We start from the raw sequence: 20,162 nt of genomic DNA, 5'->3' as shown, positions 1-20,162 counted from the left end.
ACTGGCTTCCCATTAGGTTTAGGGTGGACTTCAAAATTCTGATGCTTACTTAGAAAATAAAGGTTATTATTATTATTATTGGATTTGCTTACATGAATCACCCGTGTTCACGGTCTTCGTCAGTCAACTGAAGCTGTTCACATGAGTAGATGGTTGGGTGTGTGTGTGCATTCAGAACGGTGCGCGTACACTTTGAACTTCAATCGTGACAAATTATTGGACTACTTGCGGAGTGACATGACGACATGATTCAAAGGCACAAAAAACGTTGACAGCGGTGAGCGATCATTATGTTTACCAATACCCGACCCATCGCAACCGCCTACACCCTGACCCCCCGCACTTTTTTTTTTTGCTTGATTTACGAGAGCATCATTTTCAGGTCGGAAAATCCGGATTTCCGGAGTCTCCACAGTCTATTGTCCTGTGAGTCCCATCAGTTTAAGGCTCTTTAAGGCAAAGGATGGTACATGCAGAGCGATAGAGAAAGAGAAAGAGAAAGAGAAAGAGGGTAAAGTATGGCACAACGCTTCAGGGACGGTTTAACAGGATTGGCTCATAGCTGGTGTACTATGCTGTCTGTGTGATTGATGGATAAAGGCCCGTCCTGTCTCAGTCTCTGCCATTGAAAAGTTGTACTAAGCGTTCCGACCTCCTCTTCTGCATTCTCTTGCTCTTTAGCGAACTCCATGAAAACCTGCAGAACAGGTATATGCTTTTAATTAAATTTAATTAGCCATGACAGATAAGTGCCGCAAAAATCCTAATTAACATCAGTTTCATTGCTTTGTTTTCTAATGTGAAACCAGATTAATTTTATTTGAGACTAAAAGCTGCAGAAGTTATTAACTTACTTATAATATTATACTTGCATTATAATATTAGAATATTATATTTTATATAATTTAAATAAATACATAATTGTTTGCAGGCTTTTTTTTAATACATTGTAACATACTTGTTCAAGCGTCGACTGGGAGAAATTGTACTCTTCAAAGTTAAAGTTCTGTTTAGCTGTGAAGAAATTAGGAGAATGTTAAAAAAATGTTATCTTTCACAAAAACTGTAGTTGTTACGTGTCCATTTCTTACCACTTTCTAATTGGGCAAAGGACTTGGCTAGCGACTTCACATCTTCCATTGGAATTTTGTACACCATCAGAGTGGCAAAACTGCAAAGATCCAAGACACACACACATACAAAATGTACATTTCTAACTCCCAGGAGTTTTACATTTTATTTTTATGCCAGACACTTGCAGTTTATGGCTTCAAATCATGGTTTAATCTGACATCTTTTATTCTCCCATTTAGTTTCTAAACGAATACAGACACTCATTACCTGTCCTGACGAGCAGCGTGGGGAAATATCTTCAGTATCTCTTCGTGCAACAGCGCTACCTCCTGGAGACCTGAGAGCTCCTCCCTGAGATTAATCTCGAGGCTGTAGCCTCTCCCAAATTTCCCCTTCAGGTGCTGAATAGAGCCAATACACCTGCAGGAGGCAACACCTGCTTGCTCAGAAATTCTCTTCATGTTCATGTTAATCCATGTTATTTTTAACTGAGGTTTTTATCCATACTAAAGCCTCACCTCAGCTGACCAGAAACCATGATGGCCACACGGTCACACACAGCCTCGGCTTCATCCATGTAGTGGGTGGTAAATATGGCTCCTCGCCGTTTGTTCTTAAAGGCAGCTCGGATCGCCCTCCTATTGGAGTGAACAACAGAAACGTTCACTTTTGCACCTGTTTTATATGTACACGGTTCGATTATATCAATTAACATCAGTGTAGTTAATTTTACCACATGCGTTGTTTCGATTTGGGATCCATTCCTGTAGATGGTTCATCCAACAGAACTATCTGAGGATTTCCCAGCATGCTTAGTGCAAAGCACAACTAGTATGAAAAAGATTTTAAAAAAATAAGCCTAAAATACAAAGTCTGGTTTTTCATGATATTGAATTCTATTTTTTAACTTGCCTTCCTCTTCAGCCCAGCAGACAAGTTTTTAGCCTGTTTGTAAAGATGATCCTTCAGCTCTAGAGCATCGACAACACTGTGAAGACACAATACTTAAGCCTTGAACTGTGGTGGTCTCACTGTATGATGTGGTAGATAAAGAGTCACATTGAAAACATTTAATAAAATAATAAATAATAATAAAGAAGCTGTGGTATTTTTTTCTCAAACAAATGGAGCCTTGGTGAAAGAGAAAAAAAAATCTTACTGACCCCAAACCTTTGAATAGTATTTTAAATGTAAAAGTTTTTTTTTTTTAATATATGGTACCGCTTAATGATATTTGAGATATCATGCTGCTGTAGCCCCTTTATAGCAGCATAGATCTCCAGGTGCTCCTGTAGAGTGATTCTAGGCCACAGAGGGTTTACCTGAGGACAGTACCCCACATGTTCCAAGGGGTTTCCCACTGTTTGGAAGTCTGTTTCATAATCTCCCGTTAGAATCTAAAAATAAATATCAAACTTTAGTCATAACACACTGAAGACATATGTTCATATGATCAAAAGAACTCATAAGAGAACACTGAACACAAACCTGTCCAGCAGTGGGTTCAGTGACTCCAGACAGCATGTGGATGATAGTGCTCTTTCCTGCTCCATTTGGTCCCAGCAGACCCAAAACCTCACCTGAGAACAGGCCATTGTTCATGAACTGCTTGCTCTCTTTAAAATCATTACTGACAGTGCATCAAATCAGAGGCAGACTCTACCTTTGCGAACACAAAATGAGACGTTCTTAGTGGCCACTTTCCTTCTTTTGCTGAGCAAAAATCTCTCCCTCTTGCATTTGTACTGTTTGCTGAGGTTACTCACTACTACCAACGGTTTCTGTAAAAGTTAGATTTTTCCATTTTTAATGAGTTATCAGACAAAAGTGATTTGAGTCTCTTAAGACTACTGAAAAGTGGAGCTCTACCTCCTCACAGCTCTGACAAGTCAACGCCTCCTTCACTCGAGCTTTCTCCACCTGAACATCCTCATCCTCACTCACGTTCTCCTCTGGGTTTCGCTGACCTTTGCTCTTCGCTCGGGAGGAAATCCTGGAGAACAAAGAGAATATACTTGCTTATTTACTGATTTTAAAAAAAACATACACATATATATAATTAAATAAAAAACCTGCTGGCCCAAACCAATATATATATATATATATATATATATTAGTGCTGTCAATCGATTAAAAACTTTAACTAGATTAATCACACATTTTTTCTGTGATTAATCGCAATTAATCGCAATAAAAAAAGAAATGTTTTTGTACGTTTTTAATATATTTTTTAATGTAATAATTTCACAATTAAATTTAAATACTTGTTTAAATGACATCTTTTTATGAATGAAGGCCAGTATTACTGATATTAATACAGCTACTGATTTATTATTAGGCTTCAAAAATATAACAGTTTTTAATTTAAGTAAACTTAAAACAATGCTAACATAAACCCATAATAAATGTCATGTTTACTCCTGCCCTTCCTGTCTTAACAGTTAGGAAATATACAGAAATTTAATAAAGTTATCAAAGTTATATGCAGTCTGCACTGCATAAACTATAAATTAAATAGTTAATCCTTATTAAAGCTACAAAAGTTATTTAGTCAAGAGCAGCGTGTCATTTTCTCTGTTCCCTTTGTTCTTTAACTTTACTGACAGGAAGCTTTATTGGCTGCTGTCCCTTTAAGAGCAGACAGACACGCGGATCTCACCGTTTATATACTGTCTATGGATCTCGCCTCATTCTCTCACAACTCTTTTTGTTCATTTTAGACTTTATATAAATCATTTAAGATTGCTCTTATGAGGATAATCGACAAAACTGGCACTTTGGGATGTTTATTGTTAGTTCAAGCGCTTAAGAGAACTGGATTCTGGCGCCCTGTCTATGCATTGTGTGTGTGTGTGTGTGTGTGTGTGTGTGTGTGTGTACGTGTGTATGTGTCACATAAGGGCATTCACAGACAGCGCATTCTCTTTTGTCTTGCCGTGCTTGAAATGTTTAAAAGCATTTAAATGAATAAGAGCGTGATCATATAATGTAAAGCTAGCCAACGGATGGCAGAAAATACGGATGCTGCGTTAATTGCGTTAAATATTTTGACACGTTAAACCAGACAAAAATTAATCGCATGCGTTAACGTTGACAGCACTAATATATATATATATATTTTTTTTTTTTTTATTTAGGGGGGGAGAGTCATTAGAAACTATCATCTATAGTAATTATGAAACTAGTTTGAAATAGTATTTAATATTCCCCATTGTATAAATATGGCGATAATAAATATTATGCATAAAAGATAATAAATAAAAGAATTTGACTGTTGTACCCAATTCACTTCAATTCTTTATCCAAGTTGTGTCATTTAATTCCTGATCAGAGGCTTTATGCAAAAATTTAGTTGGGTATTTAGTTTTATGAAGACAGACCTGCAGAGCTGATCATTATTCATAGTCTTCCCTCCATATCTGATCTCAAGCCATCTAAGTGTGAAGAGCAGCAGAATACACTGGATATATGGCTATGGACGACACAACAAAGATTCAGTGTAAAAGACATTACAACACACTTAGAGACGATAAAATTATATTTAAAGCAACTCACAGACACAACAGAGATGAAGAGATTCTTCCCCAGGAAATCATCATCATAAGGAGACTGAAGGAAGGTGGCCTAGAATAAAAAGACTTGTATTAGGTTCAATAACAATAGGGATATTTCATTTATAACCTCAGACATCGAATATGAGTGCTGTAAGTAAAGTATTACCATGGTAATGCAGTTAAGGCAACCCATGAGAGGGTAGAGTGGACTGAAGAAACACAGTGCACTGTGTAGGAGATGAGCCACAACATATTTCTTATTCACAAGAGCTATCTGGACTACGACCGCAGAAACCACACACAACTACGGAAGAAAAGAAAAAAATACCTTTAATTAATTCCTACAGACACATGTGTGTTTGAAAGATAATTTAAAATATAAAATAATTCACAACGTAAAATAAATTGAAAATTATGTTTCCAGGTTTTTCCACAGGAACAGGTTTATTGTTATTATTAAGATTATTTGAAGGTTGTGGGAAAGTTTCTTGAAGACTCACCATTATGGAGACCCCTGAGAAGTCGTCCCTATTGCTCTGGAACTTGACGAACATGAAGGATATGCAGTATGTGAAGAGAACCATGGCTGGAGCGAAGCCAATCAGACACAGAGCCTAAAATTGAAGTAAAGATAGTAGCTGAGTTGTGATATGCCAGGGGTGGCGAACATCGGCCCTGGAGAGCCGCAGCCCTGCAGAGTTCTGCTTCAACCCTAATCAAACACACCTGAATAAGCTAATCAAGGCCTGAAGGGGTTCTAGGAAGCTTATTAGGGTTGGAGTAGAAGTATGCAGGACTGTGGCTCTCCAGGACCGGAGTTCGCCACCCTGTCATATGCTAATGCTAACATCTGCTCTGCTCTTTATGCTTAAATAACTTCTATTTTCATTAAGTCTAGTGGAAGCTGGGTGAAGCGTTTTCTTACCACACACAAGGTATTATATAAGGTTAGCAGGTTTGTAGAATGGAAGGCAAACAGGGTGCTGGTCATACAGATTAAGATAAGATAATAGAAAGGGACATCAATAGCTGCCTGACCGCACCAGTACGCTGAAGGAACAAGACCAGAGCTCCTCAGGATCGAGCAACACTTCAACTGATAAAAAAAACAATAAAACAGCGAAGATAGAGAGGTTGCATTCAATGTGAAAACATTCTTAAAGCAACACTGACATATTGTTGTAGACATTCTGATGAAATCAATTTAAGGCGACCCCTATGATGTTTAAATGTATTCGAAAAGTCTCTATCAAGTCTACATTTATTTGATCGAAAATGAAGTAGCATGAAATATTATTACAAATAACTGCATTTAAAAAAATCATATTAAAATAGAAAACCATTTATTCCTGTGTTGCAATGCTGAACTTTCAGCATCATTAACAGTCTTCAGTTTCACATGAACCTTCAGAAATCATTCTAATATGAGGATTTGCTGATCAGAAAAGTTCAATAGAACTGCATTTATAAAAAAAAAAGAATGCTTTGCAATGTAAAACACATTTGTCAGTTTTGATCAATTTAATGCATACTTGCCTAATAAAAATAATGAAGTTAAAATAAGTTAAAAAAATAATAATAATGATAAAAATATTTAATTTAAACTATCATTATATGAAGTAACAATCCACATATATACCTCTTTGTCTCTTGTGTGGTCCATTGCAAAATAGGCTGGCATCCCAGCGGCCAGCGTCCCAAGAATCACAGTCTCAATGTGAACCAGTGAATAGGACACCTTACCTGGGATTTGCTAAAAATGCAGACAGAATATAGCTGTAGACGCCCACAAGAAACAACAATAGCAGTGTTCTAATCAATGCACCACACTTACATTGTAGAAGGGTTTAGTCCATGTTTTAATGTGTCCAGTGCCATTAAAGCCACTCAGGAGGGCGTTACTGAGCACATTGACAGCCATAGGCAAAGAGTGAATAGTAGTACTGTTAAATGCTAAAATGTAGGTACAATTCTGGTATTGAGAAGCAAGAAGAAAGGACAGAAGGGGTTAAATAAATATCTTTAAGAACAGCCAGTATTTTTTAAGTAATTAATTTTCAACGTAGAAACAATCATTTCAGAGCAATCCACTCTTGAGAAAAATATTCCTAGAATTCAAACTATGGAGTGTAAAAGCGTAGAGAGGTTAACCACTTGGTATGAAAACATGCAATTCTCCTTCTCACCTCACTGGATCCTGTCACGTTGATGGCAGCGCTGACAGGTGCAGCAGACATGTAGTCCAGTTCTTTCATCATTTCCACTTTAATATCCTGAGACTCCAGATCGTGGATGAACCCAGACAGGTCAGAGTCTACCACAGAATACAGATGCCAATTAACCAAACTGGCTAATGTGAATTGCCAACAATTGTCAGTATAATACACACAAGTACTGTCACAGACCGGTGGAGTTTTGCACAAGCAGGCTGGTGGTGTATTTGCGAGGAGTCTCATTGCGGTGCAGCAGGTATATAGGTGAAAACAGTCTTTTAGGAGAAGGACTATGAAAGTCTCTCCAGACCAAGGATACCATAAGCATTACAGATAAGAACGCTAGGAACAGTGTCAAACTGAGTAAAAGAAAGGAGACAAAAGTATGACTTGCAGCTTTGTATAACACATTAATCATATGGATAATTCAAATGATTATATGGATCATGCATCTATTGCCTCGATGGGTTTTTTATTGAAAGGCAAACATGATCAAGTAGTACTTGCTAGCATGTGCTCACTAGTATATGATAGATTGTCTCTCTCTCTGCAGGTTAAGCATGTGCAACCGGGCCATGGTGCTAAACTGCTGCCTCCAAAGGGCTCGACCAGTTACTGCATCCTGTCTGCTGTCTGAAAACATCAGCAGCTGCTGCTCTGTGTCATCCACAGAGGACGCGTCTCCCTCGTCTTCCACCTTTTCTTGGTTAAACACACTGTAATCTAGCAATAAAAGAACCCACACAAATAGAGTAGGCATTATACCTCTTGATCACTTCACTATGTTGGTTCATTGTAATACTGATTCGTTTTATGTAGTTCATGTCAAGTGTTTCATCTGAACAGAGATGCTTTGAAACGGTTTAGATCGGTGGTTATCTTACCAGACTGATCCACTTCTGCCTCTGCCTCCAAGCGCAAGAAGACATCCTCTAATGTTGTCATGGAGACACCGTAGTTAATGATTCCCAGGTCAGGTCGACAGTCCAGCTCCGTGAACAGCCCTGGAATGCAACATGAGTGAGAGGCAAGAAGAGTTTAGTAACCATAGAAATTGTTCATATTTTAGGATGGCAAGAAACAAGAAAACCAACCACACACACCAAAAGTACTTCTTTGCACTTCTCAACATTTACTAACCCTCATATCAATACAAACCTATATGCAAGTCATACATGATATGAAGTAACCAGTATCATAGACTTCATATAAAAAGGCTACTGACAATAAATCTACATACCGTATTTTCCGGACTATAAGTCCCACTTTTTTTTCATAGTTTGGGTGGTCCTGCAACTTATAGTCAGGAGCGACTTATTTGTCAAAATTAATTTGACATGAACCAAGAGAAAACATTACCGTCTACAGCCGCCAGAGGGCACTCTATGCTTCTCAGTGCTCCTGTAGTCTACCCAGGCGGGAAGGAAGTCGCCCGGAAGTTGAAGTCGGCCGCGTGCCGCCATCTTGTAGCAGAACTTCACTTGCGTTAGCATCCCATTGACTCCCATTCATTTTGGCGTCACTTTGACAGCGAATATCTTTACATCTGAGGCGTTTAAAGACTCCATTTGTCCATTATTTATTTCTAAAGATACACGACAATGTATAAAGGGCTCCATTACCTTCTATGTTACAGTATGGCCCCGTAGAAACAGTTTTTGTAAAAATAGGCTAACGATTGCGTCATAACCACTCGACTCTCTGTTGCACAGTAGAGAAATTACCGTACAGACAGGAGGAGAAGATCGCAGGTAATCGGGGAGACGTCAAGAGAGAAGCCCATAGATACAAGCCCTGGCGTTACATTTTAAAATACTATACAAAATAATTAATCAGAATACTTACTCCTGCTCACTCACGCCAAAGAACTCCCCGCTCAAGCTCGCCGTCTCTGCAAGATTAACGATGGCAGTTTGCACGCACAGCTACTAGAAGATTTACATCTGTCAGACAGGTTGCTGACGTCATCAAGCTTAGTTTGAGTCTGCGCGTCAGAAACGGAAGTGCTAAAAAATGCCAAAAATGGGCTTCACTTATCTCAATTGAGTTCCAATGGGGTCCCTGTGTCTATTTCTTTTACTGTCTATGAGTCTACCTCTGAGCAGCATAAAGCGCCCTCTTGCGGCTGTATACGGTAATGTTTTCTCTTGGTTCTAAATAAATGCGACTTATATATGTTTTTTTTCCTCATCATGATGTATTTTTGGACTGATGCGACTTATACTCAGGTGCGACTTATAGTCCGAAAAATATGGTAAATAAAAATACAACACCACAATCCTGGGGAAAGTATGAAGCAATCTGTTGCTACTCGGGGCATATGGCAGTGAGGCACATAGCAGATGGTGACATGAGAAGCGGCAATGGCAAACAGAAGCGAGACCTGGGAAAGCATCCATGCTCTCGGAAGACAATGTGAATGTAAGCTCAGCCTCTTGCTGCCTTGACAGCTGAGCCTTGGGAACATGCTGCTTGACCAGTGATGTGATGTTCTCCACTTCACAGCCTTCAGTTACAGACATCCTAGAAGAGGTTTAGAATGACGGTGTTAATGTAGCAGCAGCAATTGGTGACAGGAAGACAAAAAAATACATACATACACATAAAATGTCATAAATATTTAATTTTTGCCACTTATATTAAGACTTACCTAAGTTGGTAGCCAACCCCACACTTGTTCTTCAGGTACAAAGAGGAACCAACACATTTCAGCTGTCCTTGAGAGAAGACAGCTTTACGATCTGTGTGACAGAAAATGCACAGAAGTGTGTGAGATTGAGGCATAAATGACGAAATGGAAGGAAAGTGAAATATGATCCAAGCACCTGCAAGTTTATCTGCCTCGTCCATGTAATGAGTGCTGAATACAATAACTCTGCCTGCTCTACGGCTCTTCAGTAAGGACCAGACCTGCTGTCGAGACACTGGGTCCATACCAGCCGTAGGCTCATCCAGAAGAAGGATCTGATTCATAAGCAAAAGGACATCAAGGGAGGGGGATAAATAAGCAAACGAATCAAGAAGTCAAAGGTATAAGCCATCAGACATTTACCTTTGGGTCTCCAAGAATCGCTATGCCCAAAGAGAGCTTCCTTTTCTGGCCTCCACTCAGGTTTTTCGCCTTGGCGTCCATAATCTTTTCTAAATCCAGATCCTTTAGAACTTTTCTCACCTTAGATATTTATATATGAGAGATATTTTGGAATAGAAATTCTAACAAAAAAGCATGAACTAGCTGGATGTCATATATATATATATATAGTGCAGAGTATACCGTAATTCCTCAAATAAAAGCCGAGGCCTTTGTTTACCTGAACTGCAGAAGGTAACAGGCTTTTATTTGAGGCAGGCCTTTAGTTCTAATTCCATCTGTTTGATAAGTAATTGTTTTAAATTAAAAGCGATAACGTTCCAGTGGACAGAAATCATAACATTAGCACAGAATCAGTTCAGAATCAATCACCAAAAGAATCAGTTCGGTTCAGACGCTCTGTGTGTCAGTCTGCTTCACGCTGAATCACGCATGTGCAGTATCATAAGCTCCTCAGTTCTCGAATCGGACGCGTCTGACAGAAACGGTTCTCAGTTCAGTGTACTGGTGATCTGAAAACCGATGCAACCGGTTCTTGACTTGAGAACGAGAAACGCTCTGGCAGTGGGCGTGTACGTTCTGCCGCATAGATTTTCCCCCGGCCTTTATTTGTCCGTGTTGACCACGCCCCCGGCCACTATAAGAGGCCCGGCGTTTATTTGACTGACGGTTGTTATTTGAGGAATAACGGTATATATATATATAATTATTTTTTTAATGATCATGTCACACTGAAGTGAAAATTCAGCGTTACCATCAATTATATTTTAAAATATATTAAAATAGAAAACAGCTTTTTTTTTTTACTGTATTTTTTTTATCAAATAAATGCAGCATTGGTAAGCATAAGAGACTCATTTCACAAACATCAAAACAAAAAAAAACTAACCATTTCATTGGTAGTGTATCTATGGATAAAAGGAATTAAGCAAAAAATCATTTTAGAGCCAAGACCACTTAAGTGTGAGGTCACTGTTGCACTGCATAATTAATATAAATAAACGCAGTGTATAGCTGATGTCATATCAGCTTTTTTGATGCATTGTATGGGAAACTGTTTTTGAATTTCCCACACGATGAGTCAACATGTGGTCAGAAGATGTGGTCTCTAGATCCACTGGGAGTTCCTACCTCACCATCAATATCAGAGGGCAGGATCCCTTTGATGGAAGCAAAGATTCTCAGGTGTTCCTCTACAGTGAGCAAATCAAAGATGATGTTCAACTGGGGGCATATACCAACCAGCTGTTTCATCTCAGTCCTCATTGCTATCTCTGCCACAGGAGAGCCATAGATGGTTGCCGTGCCTATGCGTAAAACACAGAATAATAGAATCGTGAGTATAGCTACAGTACAACTTCAGTTTTGGCAAAGGTTAGAGATCCAGTATGAGTTAAATGTGTTCACAATATTTTACTTATGCATCACACGTCTGACCTTCTGTAGGGGGAAAAATGCCACACAGGATGTTCATGAGGGTGGATTTTCCTGCTCCACTGTGACCCAGCAGGGCAGTGATCTGACCCTCATAGATGTCCAAAGTCAAACCTATAGATCACAAATGTACAGAAGACAAAACATTCACGTACACTTAAGAGCCAGAAGTCTGGTCATACACTTCATTTTTAAGGCCAAGATCATGTGCACTATGAGACTGTTTAGTACTATGGAGGTAAAAAGTGTTGCAAATACCATTTTGTGATTACTTTAAACATTTTATTTACAGTATACAAAAAGTAATGAAGTCCTCAAATCAATAAATGCTGAGCAAGAGGATGCATACATCATTTGTGTATCGCAAACAAGAAAGTGTCAAAATTTGGACACAGGTGGGAAGTCTCACCTCTCAAAGCCTCCACTTTGGTGTCTTTCGCTCTGTAGATTTTAAGAATATTGCAGATCCTAACAAGAGTAGAAAAAATAAACACACAAATGGTTATTAAATGGGTTGCTCAGGCTGGATGCCAGCTCACTTCAAGCCCAAATCTATCCAGGCTTTGAAGGATTTAAACATACATCAGGTCTAAAAACATTGCTTCCTTTTCTAAACTGCTCTCTAAATCACTTTACTGGTCTGAATATGGAGATACAAAAAAATAAAATAAAGATAATAAAGGAAGGAAGGAAGGAAGGAAGGAAGGAAGGAAGGAAGGAAGGAAGGAAGGGAGGAAGACAGACCAGACAGACAAATTGTGGACCACTGTTCGCTTTGTGTTTCAAGTCTGCACCTGATAACCTCTTTGCCTCTAAACTCAGGAGAAACCGCCTCCACCGATTCATCATTCACTGGGGGTCCGTTGACCTCGCCCTCATACACAGAGCTCACCTCCACATAGCGCTTTGACCAATAGGATGGCTGTAGGAAGTACAGCACTGAGCGCCTTGTGCCAAACTCGCCTGAAGGAAGAAATGGGACATTTATGTGAGAAGGTCACAAAACGCCTCCATCCCAGTTAAATAATAACTAAGTAATAAATTTGTAATAACTAATAAGTAATAACTATTTGTGTGTGTATTCTTTAGAGCAGCCACAAAATGATTTTTATGGCATCTTTAAATGCTTTTAAACCTTTAAAGAGAACAAACTGTTGCATTTCCAGTATAACTTAAACTTTTGAAGTCTTAAGCTAGAAAAGTGTGCTTGTGCAATCTTCCTCTTAAGAAAAGGAACATTTTGTGGTCTACTTTAAAAAAAAAAAAGGTATATCTCAAGCATCAAAATTATTCTGAATTCACATTAAATGGACAGTGAACAAACACAGTCTAGTTTCCAGGCTGATCAAATTAATTAGCATTGGTATGAATCTGTATATGGCACCTGAATATAAACATAGTTAAGAACTGGATCTGCACTAAAACACAAAGAGAAGTTCTGTGGTTCTAAACTGGTTATGCAAAATGCTTTGGCTCTAGTTGTCACCTGGTAGCACTTGGTCCAGGTAAATGGCTAAAAGCAGATAGAGAATGCAGTCCAACAACAGCATGACCATAGGAACATAGAGGGCGTGAGGACCATTCCCCAGACAGGAAAACACTGCGCCGTCCCCCTGAGATTCCAGATACACCGCCTACACAAACAAACAGTGCCAGTGCCATTTTGGACTTCTTTATTGTTAAACATAACTAACTAACTAAATGACCCCAAACTTTTGGATGGTAGTATACTTTTAAATTTTTACTGAATTTCTGATTAAAAAAGATTGTGAAGTTTTTTCATTTTGTTAATTCTTTTACATTTGAACTTTCAGTGCCACATGATTCTTCAGAAATTATTCTGATACACTGATTTGGTGACCAAGAAACATTTCTGATGATCTATGCTGAAATCAATTGTGCTGCTTAGTATTTTATGTTATGTAAACTGTGATGCATTTTCTTTTTTCAAAATAATTTGATAAATAAAATAGTTCTAAACAACAGCACATGTTTGAAATGGAAATCTTTTGTAATATTATAAACAACATTGTTACTGTCACTTATGATCATTTTAATGCATCCTTGCTAAATAAAAATATTACCTTAAAAAAAAAAAAAGAACACCCCAACAAAAGTGTACATAAACTACTCTGTGTAAAAACTTTCTAGGCTAAAGTACTACTGATTTGTTATTCAAATCATCACTATTCTCATATGCATTTCTTGGCTAATGGTCCCACAACCAAGGTGACTGTCATTAAACCATGGACACCATGGAGTCTGTTTGTGGAGAAGTGTGTTACCTGGGTGATGCCGATAGAGAAGGCGCTTGGAGACAGAAGGCAGAGTAGCCACGCGGTTGACTGGGGGAAATCTCTCATCAGAGATAGACATGCAAGCACCAGAGTCAGCATGGAGCCCACTGTACTTGCAAACGTGGGCTTCTTAAACAAAGGGGTCAACATGAAGGAGAAGCAAATCTGTGGGATTTTTGAAGAAAGGTTTGAGTTCAGCAAACAAAAATGTAACACACTGATCTTACGGTGTTCAATTCATTTTATTTCATGTTAAAAATTCATTTAATTTCATGTTAAAAAACAACAGACCCTTACATTTTTAATTCTTAATGTCACATTTGACACCACTTTTCACAATACAATCAATTCCCAATGTATAAAACCAAAACCTGTCCAGTATTTTGTTCACGTTGTATATCCTGTTCCATTTAGAAACGTCACATTATGGAAATAACTCGCAAATGTGGTTTCATTTCTTGAAGAAAATACACTTTAATGCTGACAAAACTTTATGGCTAATGCTTTCTTGAAGAAATTCTGTCAGATATTGTACCAGTACTGTCATACCCCACTGAGCCAAAAGAAAACCAATGCAGCAGAAAGCAATTTAGCCTCGGAAAATGAAAATGAAAACTAATAACACATTCAATATGATCCCAGATTAGCCTGTGACTCATATGACTACTCTCAGTGTAGCCAGAAATCGAGACCTGAGGCCAAATGAGTGACGGCCATTTAAATGGCTTTGCGCACTCTAAAGCTTTGAGTTGCTTTTGTTCAGGATGTGATTGGAGGGTTGCTAGGACTTACAGAAGATATTCCATAGAGGAAAATGAGGAGGAAGATGACAAAGAAGTTGCTGTTGGAGAACAGGGGTGTACAGGTTGCTATTACAGCCATGAGAATAGACATGGTCGTCACTAATGCAGCATAAAGGAGGCCCCATGAAAGCCTAAAGAAATCGGAAGAAAAGTTTACAGACATTTTTGAATTATGATGCTATGAATTATAATGTCCTGCAGTGGAAACACTTACCAAAAGGCAGAGTCATACAATCCCATCATACCCATTGTGTCTTTCAGCCGCTGCTCTTTTTCAGCCACCACATTGAAAATGAGGAAAGAGACAAAGGGTGTAAATGCCAGCACTAGATATATGGAGATCAGGGCATAATGCCACTTCTGGACCTCCACTGTACCCGGATGTCCCATCATCACTGCACGCACTTTTAGTTCATTCCACACGGGACGTTTGGTTTTCATCTGAAAAAGAATGAAGACGTAATTATGGGAGCAAATAAATCATGCCACTCAGCAACTTTCTATTACCATAAAAACACTGTAAAAATCTGATACTACAAAATATTTCCATTTCAAATAAATGTTCTGAACTTTTGAACTCTCTCTTCATTAAAGAATCCTGAAAAAAAACTTAATAATGGTTTCCACAAAAATACTGAGCATCACAACTGTTTTCAACATTGATAATTTTTTCGAAAGCAATAATAAAAAATCTTTCTTCAGCAGGAAATTAGCATATCAGAATGATTTCTAAAGGATCATGTGAAGACTAGTTATGGTGTCTTTTAAAAAGGTTTAGCTTTTAACAGTTAATATATGTTCATCCCAGGCTTCCGCAGGCAGATGCACTCAATTTTAATAGCTACAATGCTTCAATACCAATAAATTATTCATCCATGCCGTTTCAAACCTGTATAATGGCAGCATCAATGAGAGACTGCAGCCGTATGAATCCAGAGTACCAGTAGTTGGTGGTACGGCAGTTGACATAGTCTGTGTAACAGCTTGCTATGGATAAAAAAAAAAAGAAGAAAATAAACACCCCTCATACCAGCTCCTTACATTACAGATAAAATGGTAAAAAAAAAAAAGTCATTTGCATTAAAAGGAGGTCCTCAATTAACCAATGAAGAAGCTAAATCAGGTGCCACAGCTGCTGTGGCTTTATGACTTCAGCACTGAGTGATTCTCACTTATGGATTCGCTAAAGTCATAAAGCCACAGCAGCTGTGGCACCTGATTTAGCTTCTTCATTGGTTAATTGAGGACCTCCTTTTAATGCAAATAATTTTTTTTTGTACCATTTTATCTGTAATTTAAGGAGCTGGTATGACGGGTATTTATTTTCTCACTTATGGATTCGCTGTGGTCGCTAGGCAGAGGGAGTGTGTCAAACGGGAATCGCAGAAGGTACTCCATCGAATCCAAGAAGACCACTCCTACAAAGCCAACTGGATCAGCGAGACTGGCATTCTCCAATTGTTCCTCAGTGGAGAACATCTCTAATCGCTCATTCATGACTGAGGATTCAACACCCACAAACAAATGAAAAGAAACACACACACACAGGAAGTACTCTTTAAAAACCATCAGAGTCAATGCTACCAAACCATTAATTAGCAAAGCGTTCAGTAACATAAAAGAATACCCAATGCAAAACTACTTAGCTGTTTGCTTTAAATTAGAAACAGAAAAATTTGAATTATGCAAAAAATAATTACAGATCGGTTTAATGTTCTAGTGTGATTTTATCAAAATAAAAAGTAAAATTTGTAAAAATGTAAACTTTTTAAAAAGAATAAAACAATAAATCTGACGTACACAGTTCCCGTGCCACCTCTTCCATGATGTGATTGGTTATATTGTTGATGGGGGTGTAGCCGAGACCTTTGATTGACAGGTTCCGTTCATTCTCCAGCTCCTTGGTGCTGATACTGCCGTATGAGACATGAGGGTTGAGGGTGCTAAGGAGGATGAGGAAGCCCAGGAACAGCAATGGCAAGATAAACTCCTGCAAAGAAAAAAAGAGCAACAATTACATTTGATCAAGAAATGTTGTGTAAAATATACTGTCCTAAAAAAATTGTAATTATAATAATAATCTTCCAAAATTTCAATAATATAAAAATACTTACAAAATACTGTAAAGATATATTTTGTAGCTGGAGTAATAGAGGTTTATATATATATATACTGTATATATATATATATAGAATATATATATAGAATATATATATATATATATATATATATATATATATATATTCATACGGTCATGTTATCAAATGCTTGATTTGCTGCCTTAGGGGGGCCATAAACACAGTGCCAGTAAGGGTTTTTCAATCCCATTTTATTTGCTAGAACATGAAATGAGTTCAGCTTTTAATGTGCCTGGAGGATGTGCACTACAATCTTTGCTTCAAAAAGTTCTGGGGAATTCATTTTAAGACCACATTGAAGAAAGTCATTGATTTAATGATTTACATAATTCCAATACTGGATTCTTATTGGTCAAATAGGCTATTCCCTCCCATGAAACTAACACTGTATTATTAAAAATGTTAAAAGTTTTATGGTTTTTCAAGTTTACACTACCGTTCAAATGTGTTTTTTTTTAGATTTTTTTCAGCAAGGATGCATTTATTTAATAAAAAAAAAAAAAGACTAATATATATATATATATATATATATATATATATATATATATATATATATATATATACAGTACAGACCAAAAGTTTGGACACACCTTCTCATTCAAAGAATTTTCTTTATTTTCATGACTATGAAAATTGTAGATTCACACTGAAGGCATCAAAACTATGAATTAGCACATGTGGAATTATATATGGAATTATATACATAACAAAAAAGTGTGAAACAACTGAAAATATGTCATATTCTAGGTTCTTCAAAGTAGCCACCTTTTGCTTTGATTACTGCTTTGCACACTCTTGGCATTCTCTTGATGAGCTTCAAGAGGTAGTCACCTGAAATGGTCTTCCAACAGTCTTGAAGGAGTTCCCCGAGAGATGCTTAGCACTTGTTGGCCCTTTTGCCTTCTGTCTGCGGTCCAGCTCACCCCTAAACCATCTCGATTGGGTTCAGGTCCGGTGACTGTGGAGGCCAGGTCATCTGGCGCAGCACCCCGTCACTCTCCTTCTTGGTCAAATAGCCCTTGATGCCTTCAGTGTGACTCTACAATTTTCATAGTCATGAAAATAAAGAAAACTCTTTGAATGAGAAGGTGTGTCCAAACTTTTGGTCTGTACTGTATATCGTCTCATATTTTCTATTTTAAATAAATCCTCTTCTTTTGAACTTTTGTATTCTTCAAAGAATTCTGAAAATAACAAATAAAATAAGCATCATAGTTTCCACACACACACACACACAACCTTAACCAGCACTAACCAGCAAATGAAAAAAGAAATCTGAAATATTTATGGAGCAGTAAATTATTAAATTACAGTGATTGATTTCTGAACAATCGTGACATTGAACACTGGAGTAATGGCTGATTAAATTTCAGCTTTGCATCACAGGAATATTTTCATTTTAAAATATAATAAATTGTATACAAAAATTTTTTTATAAAATAAATAAAAAAACTTTAAATTGTGACATTATTTGACAATTTTACCGTTTCACCATATTTTTGATTAAATAAACATAGACTTGGTAAGCACAACAGACTTTTTGATCTTTTGAACAGTAGGGTATCCAATGTCTGATCAAGGTTTCGCTGCATAGTGGTACAATAAATCACTGTAAAGTTACTGACTGAATTAAGTCGGACCTACATGAAGCCCACTATAACCAAGAACTCTGAACAATGCAACTTGCTTCATCATCTCCACCCCCCAGGAAAAGAAAAAAAAAAACCACTTGACTATTTCCGACAATTCATTTTGTTCCATTTTCAACCACTTTCCATAATGGATCATAATTTTCCCTTTACAAAGTCAGTTTAAAAATACTTAAGTGTTGATGGTAGGTGCTGAGATGAACTAATGGAACACCCATCAATTAACAGCAGGCAGAGAGTCATTAAAATGCATTTAAAAAGTTACCTTACATAAAAAATAAATGACAACATGAACAAAAGAAAAAAGGGAAATTATTCTTTTCTTTTCTCTTTCTGATTTAAAGCAGACAATAAACATCCTGCTGGGCACTAAAAGAGTCAACAGAGTGGATTGAAGTAAATAAATATTAAGAAACAACAGTGCTGTATGATAAATTGTATTTTATTTGTAATTATGATTTCTGCTTCTCTCTATTAAGCATAACTGCCTGTGATATCTGCCATTCTACATCTGCGAGCAAACCACACAAGTTGGCATTCTTTTGATTTGTGCTTATGTGCAATAATTCTGATAAAATAAAATAAAATAATAATAAATAAATAAACTCAGTTTTTTCAAGCAATTTGTTCTTAACATTTTCAAGAAAATAAGACTTCATATCTTCATTTTACATCTCAAGTAATTGCAACTTGACTTAAGGATGTTTAGATATTTTCGTATTGGAAAACAAGGAAGATGCCTTCAAAATTTACTGCCATGACTTTATACATTTAAGACTTTCTGTTATGATTTAAGACCTTTATTGGTGGAAATACAAATTAACACTTTTTAGGACACACCAAAACTCTGGGTTGAAATTGACTTTTTAGTCTTTTCTGGTGAAGACTGTACAAACTTCAGAGAGAGCTCAAAACCATGGCAAAAAACGTGCAAAAGCTTTAATAGTGCAACAGATTTGGAGCGGAGAAGAAAGCATATGAGTGTCAGATGAAAGGCACCTGGAGACTCTGTTGTTTGGTCCTCCATTTGATCAGCAGGTTTTTGTAGAGCAGGCTCCTCGTTTGATGCCAGACTCCAGCATCTCTTCTGGTTATAGGCTGCATTCTTCCAGCACGCTTCAGCTGACAGGCACATGGATCAGAGAGCTGCAAAGCAACATTTGGCCATTTTATGTCATGCCAAAAGTATGTTTCTTCACAAATCATCGTTCATACTATTCGGCAAAGCTAAGATAAGTTGATAAGAAGATAAGATGTCACTGATTAATAAATACATAAAATAATTAAAGACAATTGCGAATTTATATATAAATATTTTTCCCCATAACTTAGTTTACATCTGGAGTTTTTGTTTTTTTTTTAGTTTAAAGTTAAACAGTTTTACCCCCACAAACAAAACAACTTATGCTATTTCACATGCAGCTATTAAACTTTATATCATTCACGACTAAACGTCGTCCTCAACTCCAGAGACAATTGTTAACACCTAAAGCAGAGTGAAGGGAAAGGGGAGTACGAAGGCAACGCAGATAAGAATACGAGAAAGCAGCTTGTAAAGAGTGACAGTGTGTGCTTCTAACTAGCGTTACCTGTAAAACACATTACGAAATTTTATGCAGAATGTTATTGCGCGTTCAGGAGGTCGCGTGCACCCGACATGTTGCGCGCGGTGCAGATCAATAACGGCAGGGCTTGGCTTTCGCCTCTTCTTTTTTCTTTAAAATAGAGTACAAATAGTAGAACAAAACGAGAAAACTACCGCTGTAATAATACGTTTTGTTTGCTGCTCTCGGTGTGTAAACACTGACAGTTAACGCTAAGTGGCTAACAGTTTTACGTCAAGCTTAAACAAGGAAGTGCACTTACGTATCAAATACATTAATACATGTCTTTCCTTTCCTCCAAATTC

At 37.4% G+C, this 20,162-nt stretch overlaps 1 protein-coding gene across 1 annotated transcript; it reads right to left on the bottom strand.

The window, feature by feature from the left end:
* Nucleotides 1-408: 408 nt before the first annotated feature.
* On the bottom strand, nucleotides 409-19,393 carry LOC132122461 (cholesterol transporter ABCA5-like). The gene is made up of 38 exons (XM_059532746.1): nucleotides 19,253-19,393; nucleotides 16,267-16,456; nucleotides 15,798-15,965; nucleotides 15,356-15,453; nucleotides 14,681-14,907; nucleotides 14,456-14,597; nucleotides 13,652-13,828; nucleotides 12,853-13,000; nucleotides 12,161-12,329; nucleotides 11,776-11,834; nucleotides 11,370-11,480; nucleotides 11,064-11,239; nucleotides 9,894-10,013; nucleotides 9,667-9,805; nucleotides 9,492-9,582; nucleotides 9,225-9,364; nucleotides 7,726-7,845; nucleotides 7,363-7,564; nucleotides 7,034-7,200; nucleotides 6,815-6,942; nucleotides 6,463-6,600; nucleotides 6,268-6,381; nucleotides 5,554-5,724; nucleotides 5,129-5,242; nucleotides 4,795-4,932; nucleotides 4,630-4,698; nucleotides 4,455-4,546; nucleotides 2,944-3,067; nucleotides 2,738-2,855; nucleotides 2,563-2,654; nucleotides 2,296-2,471; nucleotides 1,987-2,062; nucleotides 1,808-1,902; nucleotides 1,593-1,712; nucleotides 1,342-1,494; nucleotides 1,092-1,171; nucleotides 959-1,014; nucleotides 409-697 (listed from the first exon to the last, which is right to left on the bottom strand). The coding sequence occupies exons 1-38, from the start codon at nucleotides 19,355-19,357 to the stop codon at nucleotides 557-559; spliced, it is 4,944 nt and encodes a 1,647-aa protein (XP_059388729.1). The 5' UTR covers nucleotides 19,358-19,393; the 3' UTR covers nucleotides 409-556.
* Between the last annotated feature and the right edge of the window lie 769 nt (nucleotides 19,394-20,162).

The sequence above is a fragment of the Carassius carassius genome, chromosome 40 (assembly GCF_963082965.1).
Source record: "Carassius carassius chromosome 40, fCarCar2.1, whole genome shotgun sequence".
Lineage (NCBI taxonomy): Eukaryota > Metazoa > Chordata > Actinopteri > Cypriniformes > Cyprinidae > Carassius > Carassius carassius.
The sequence above is the reverse complement of the archived record's forward strand: the minus strand, read 5'-3'. Positions and strand labels throughout refer to the sequence as shown.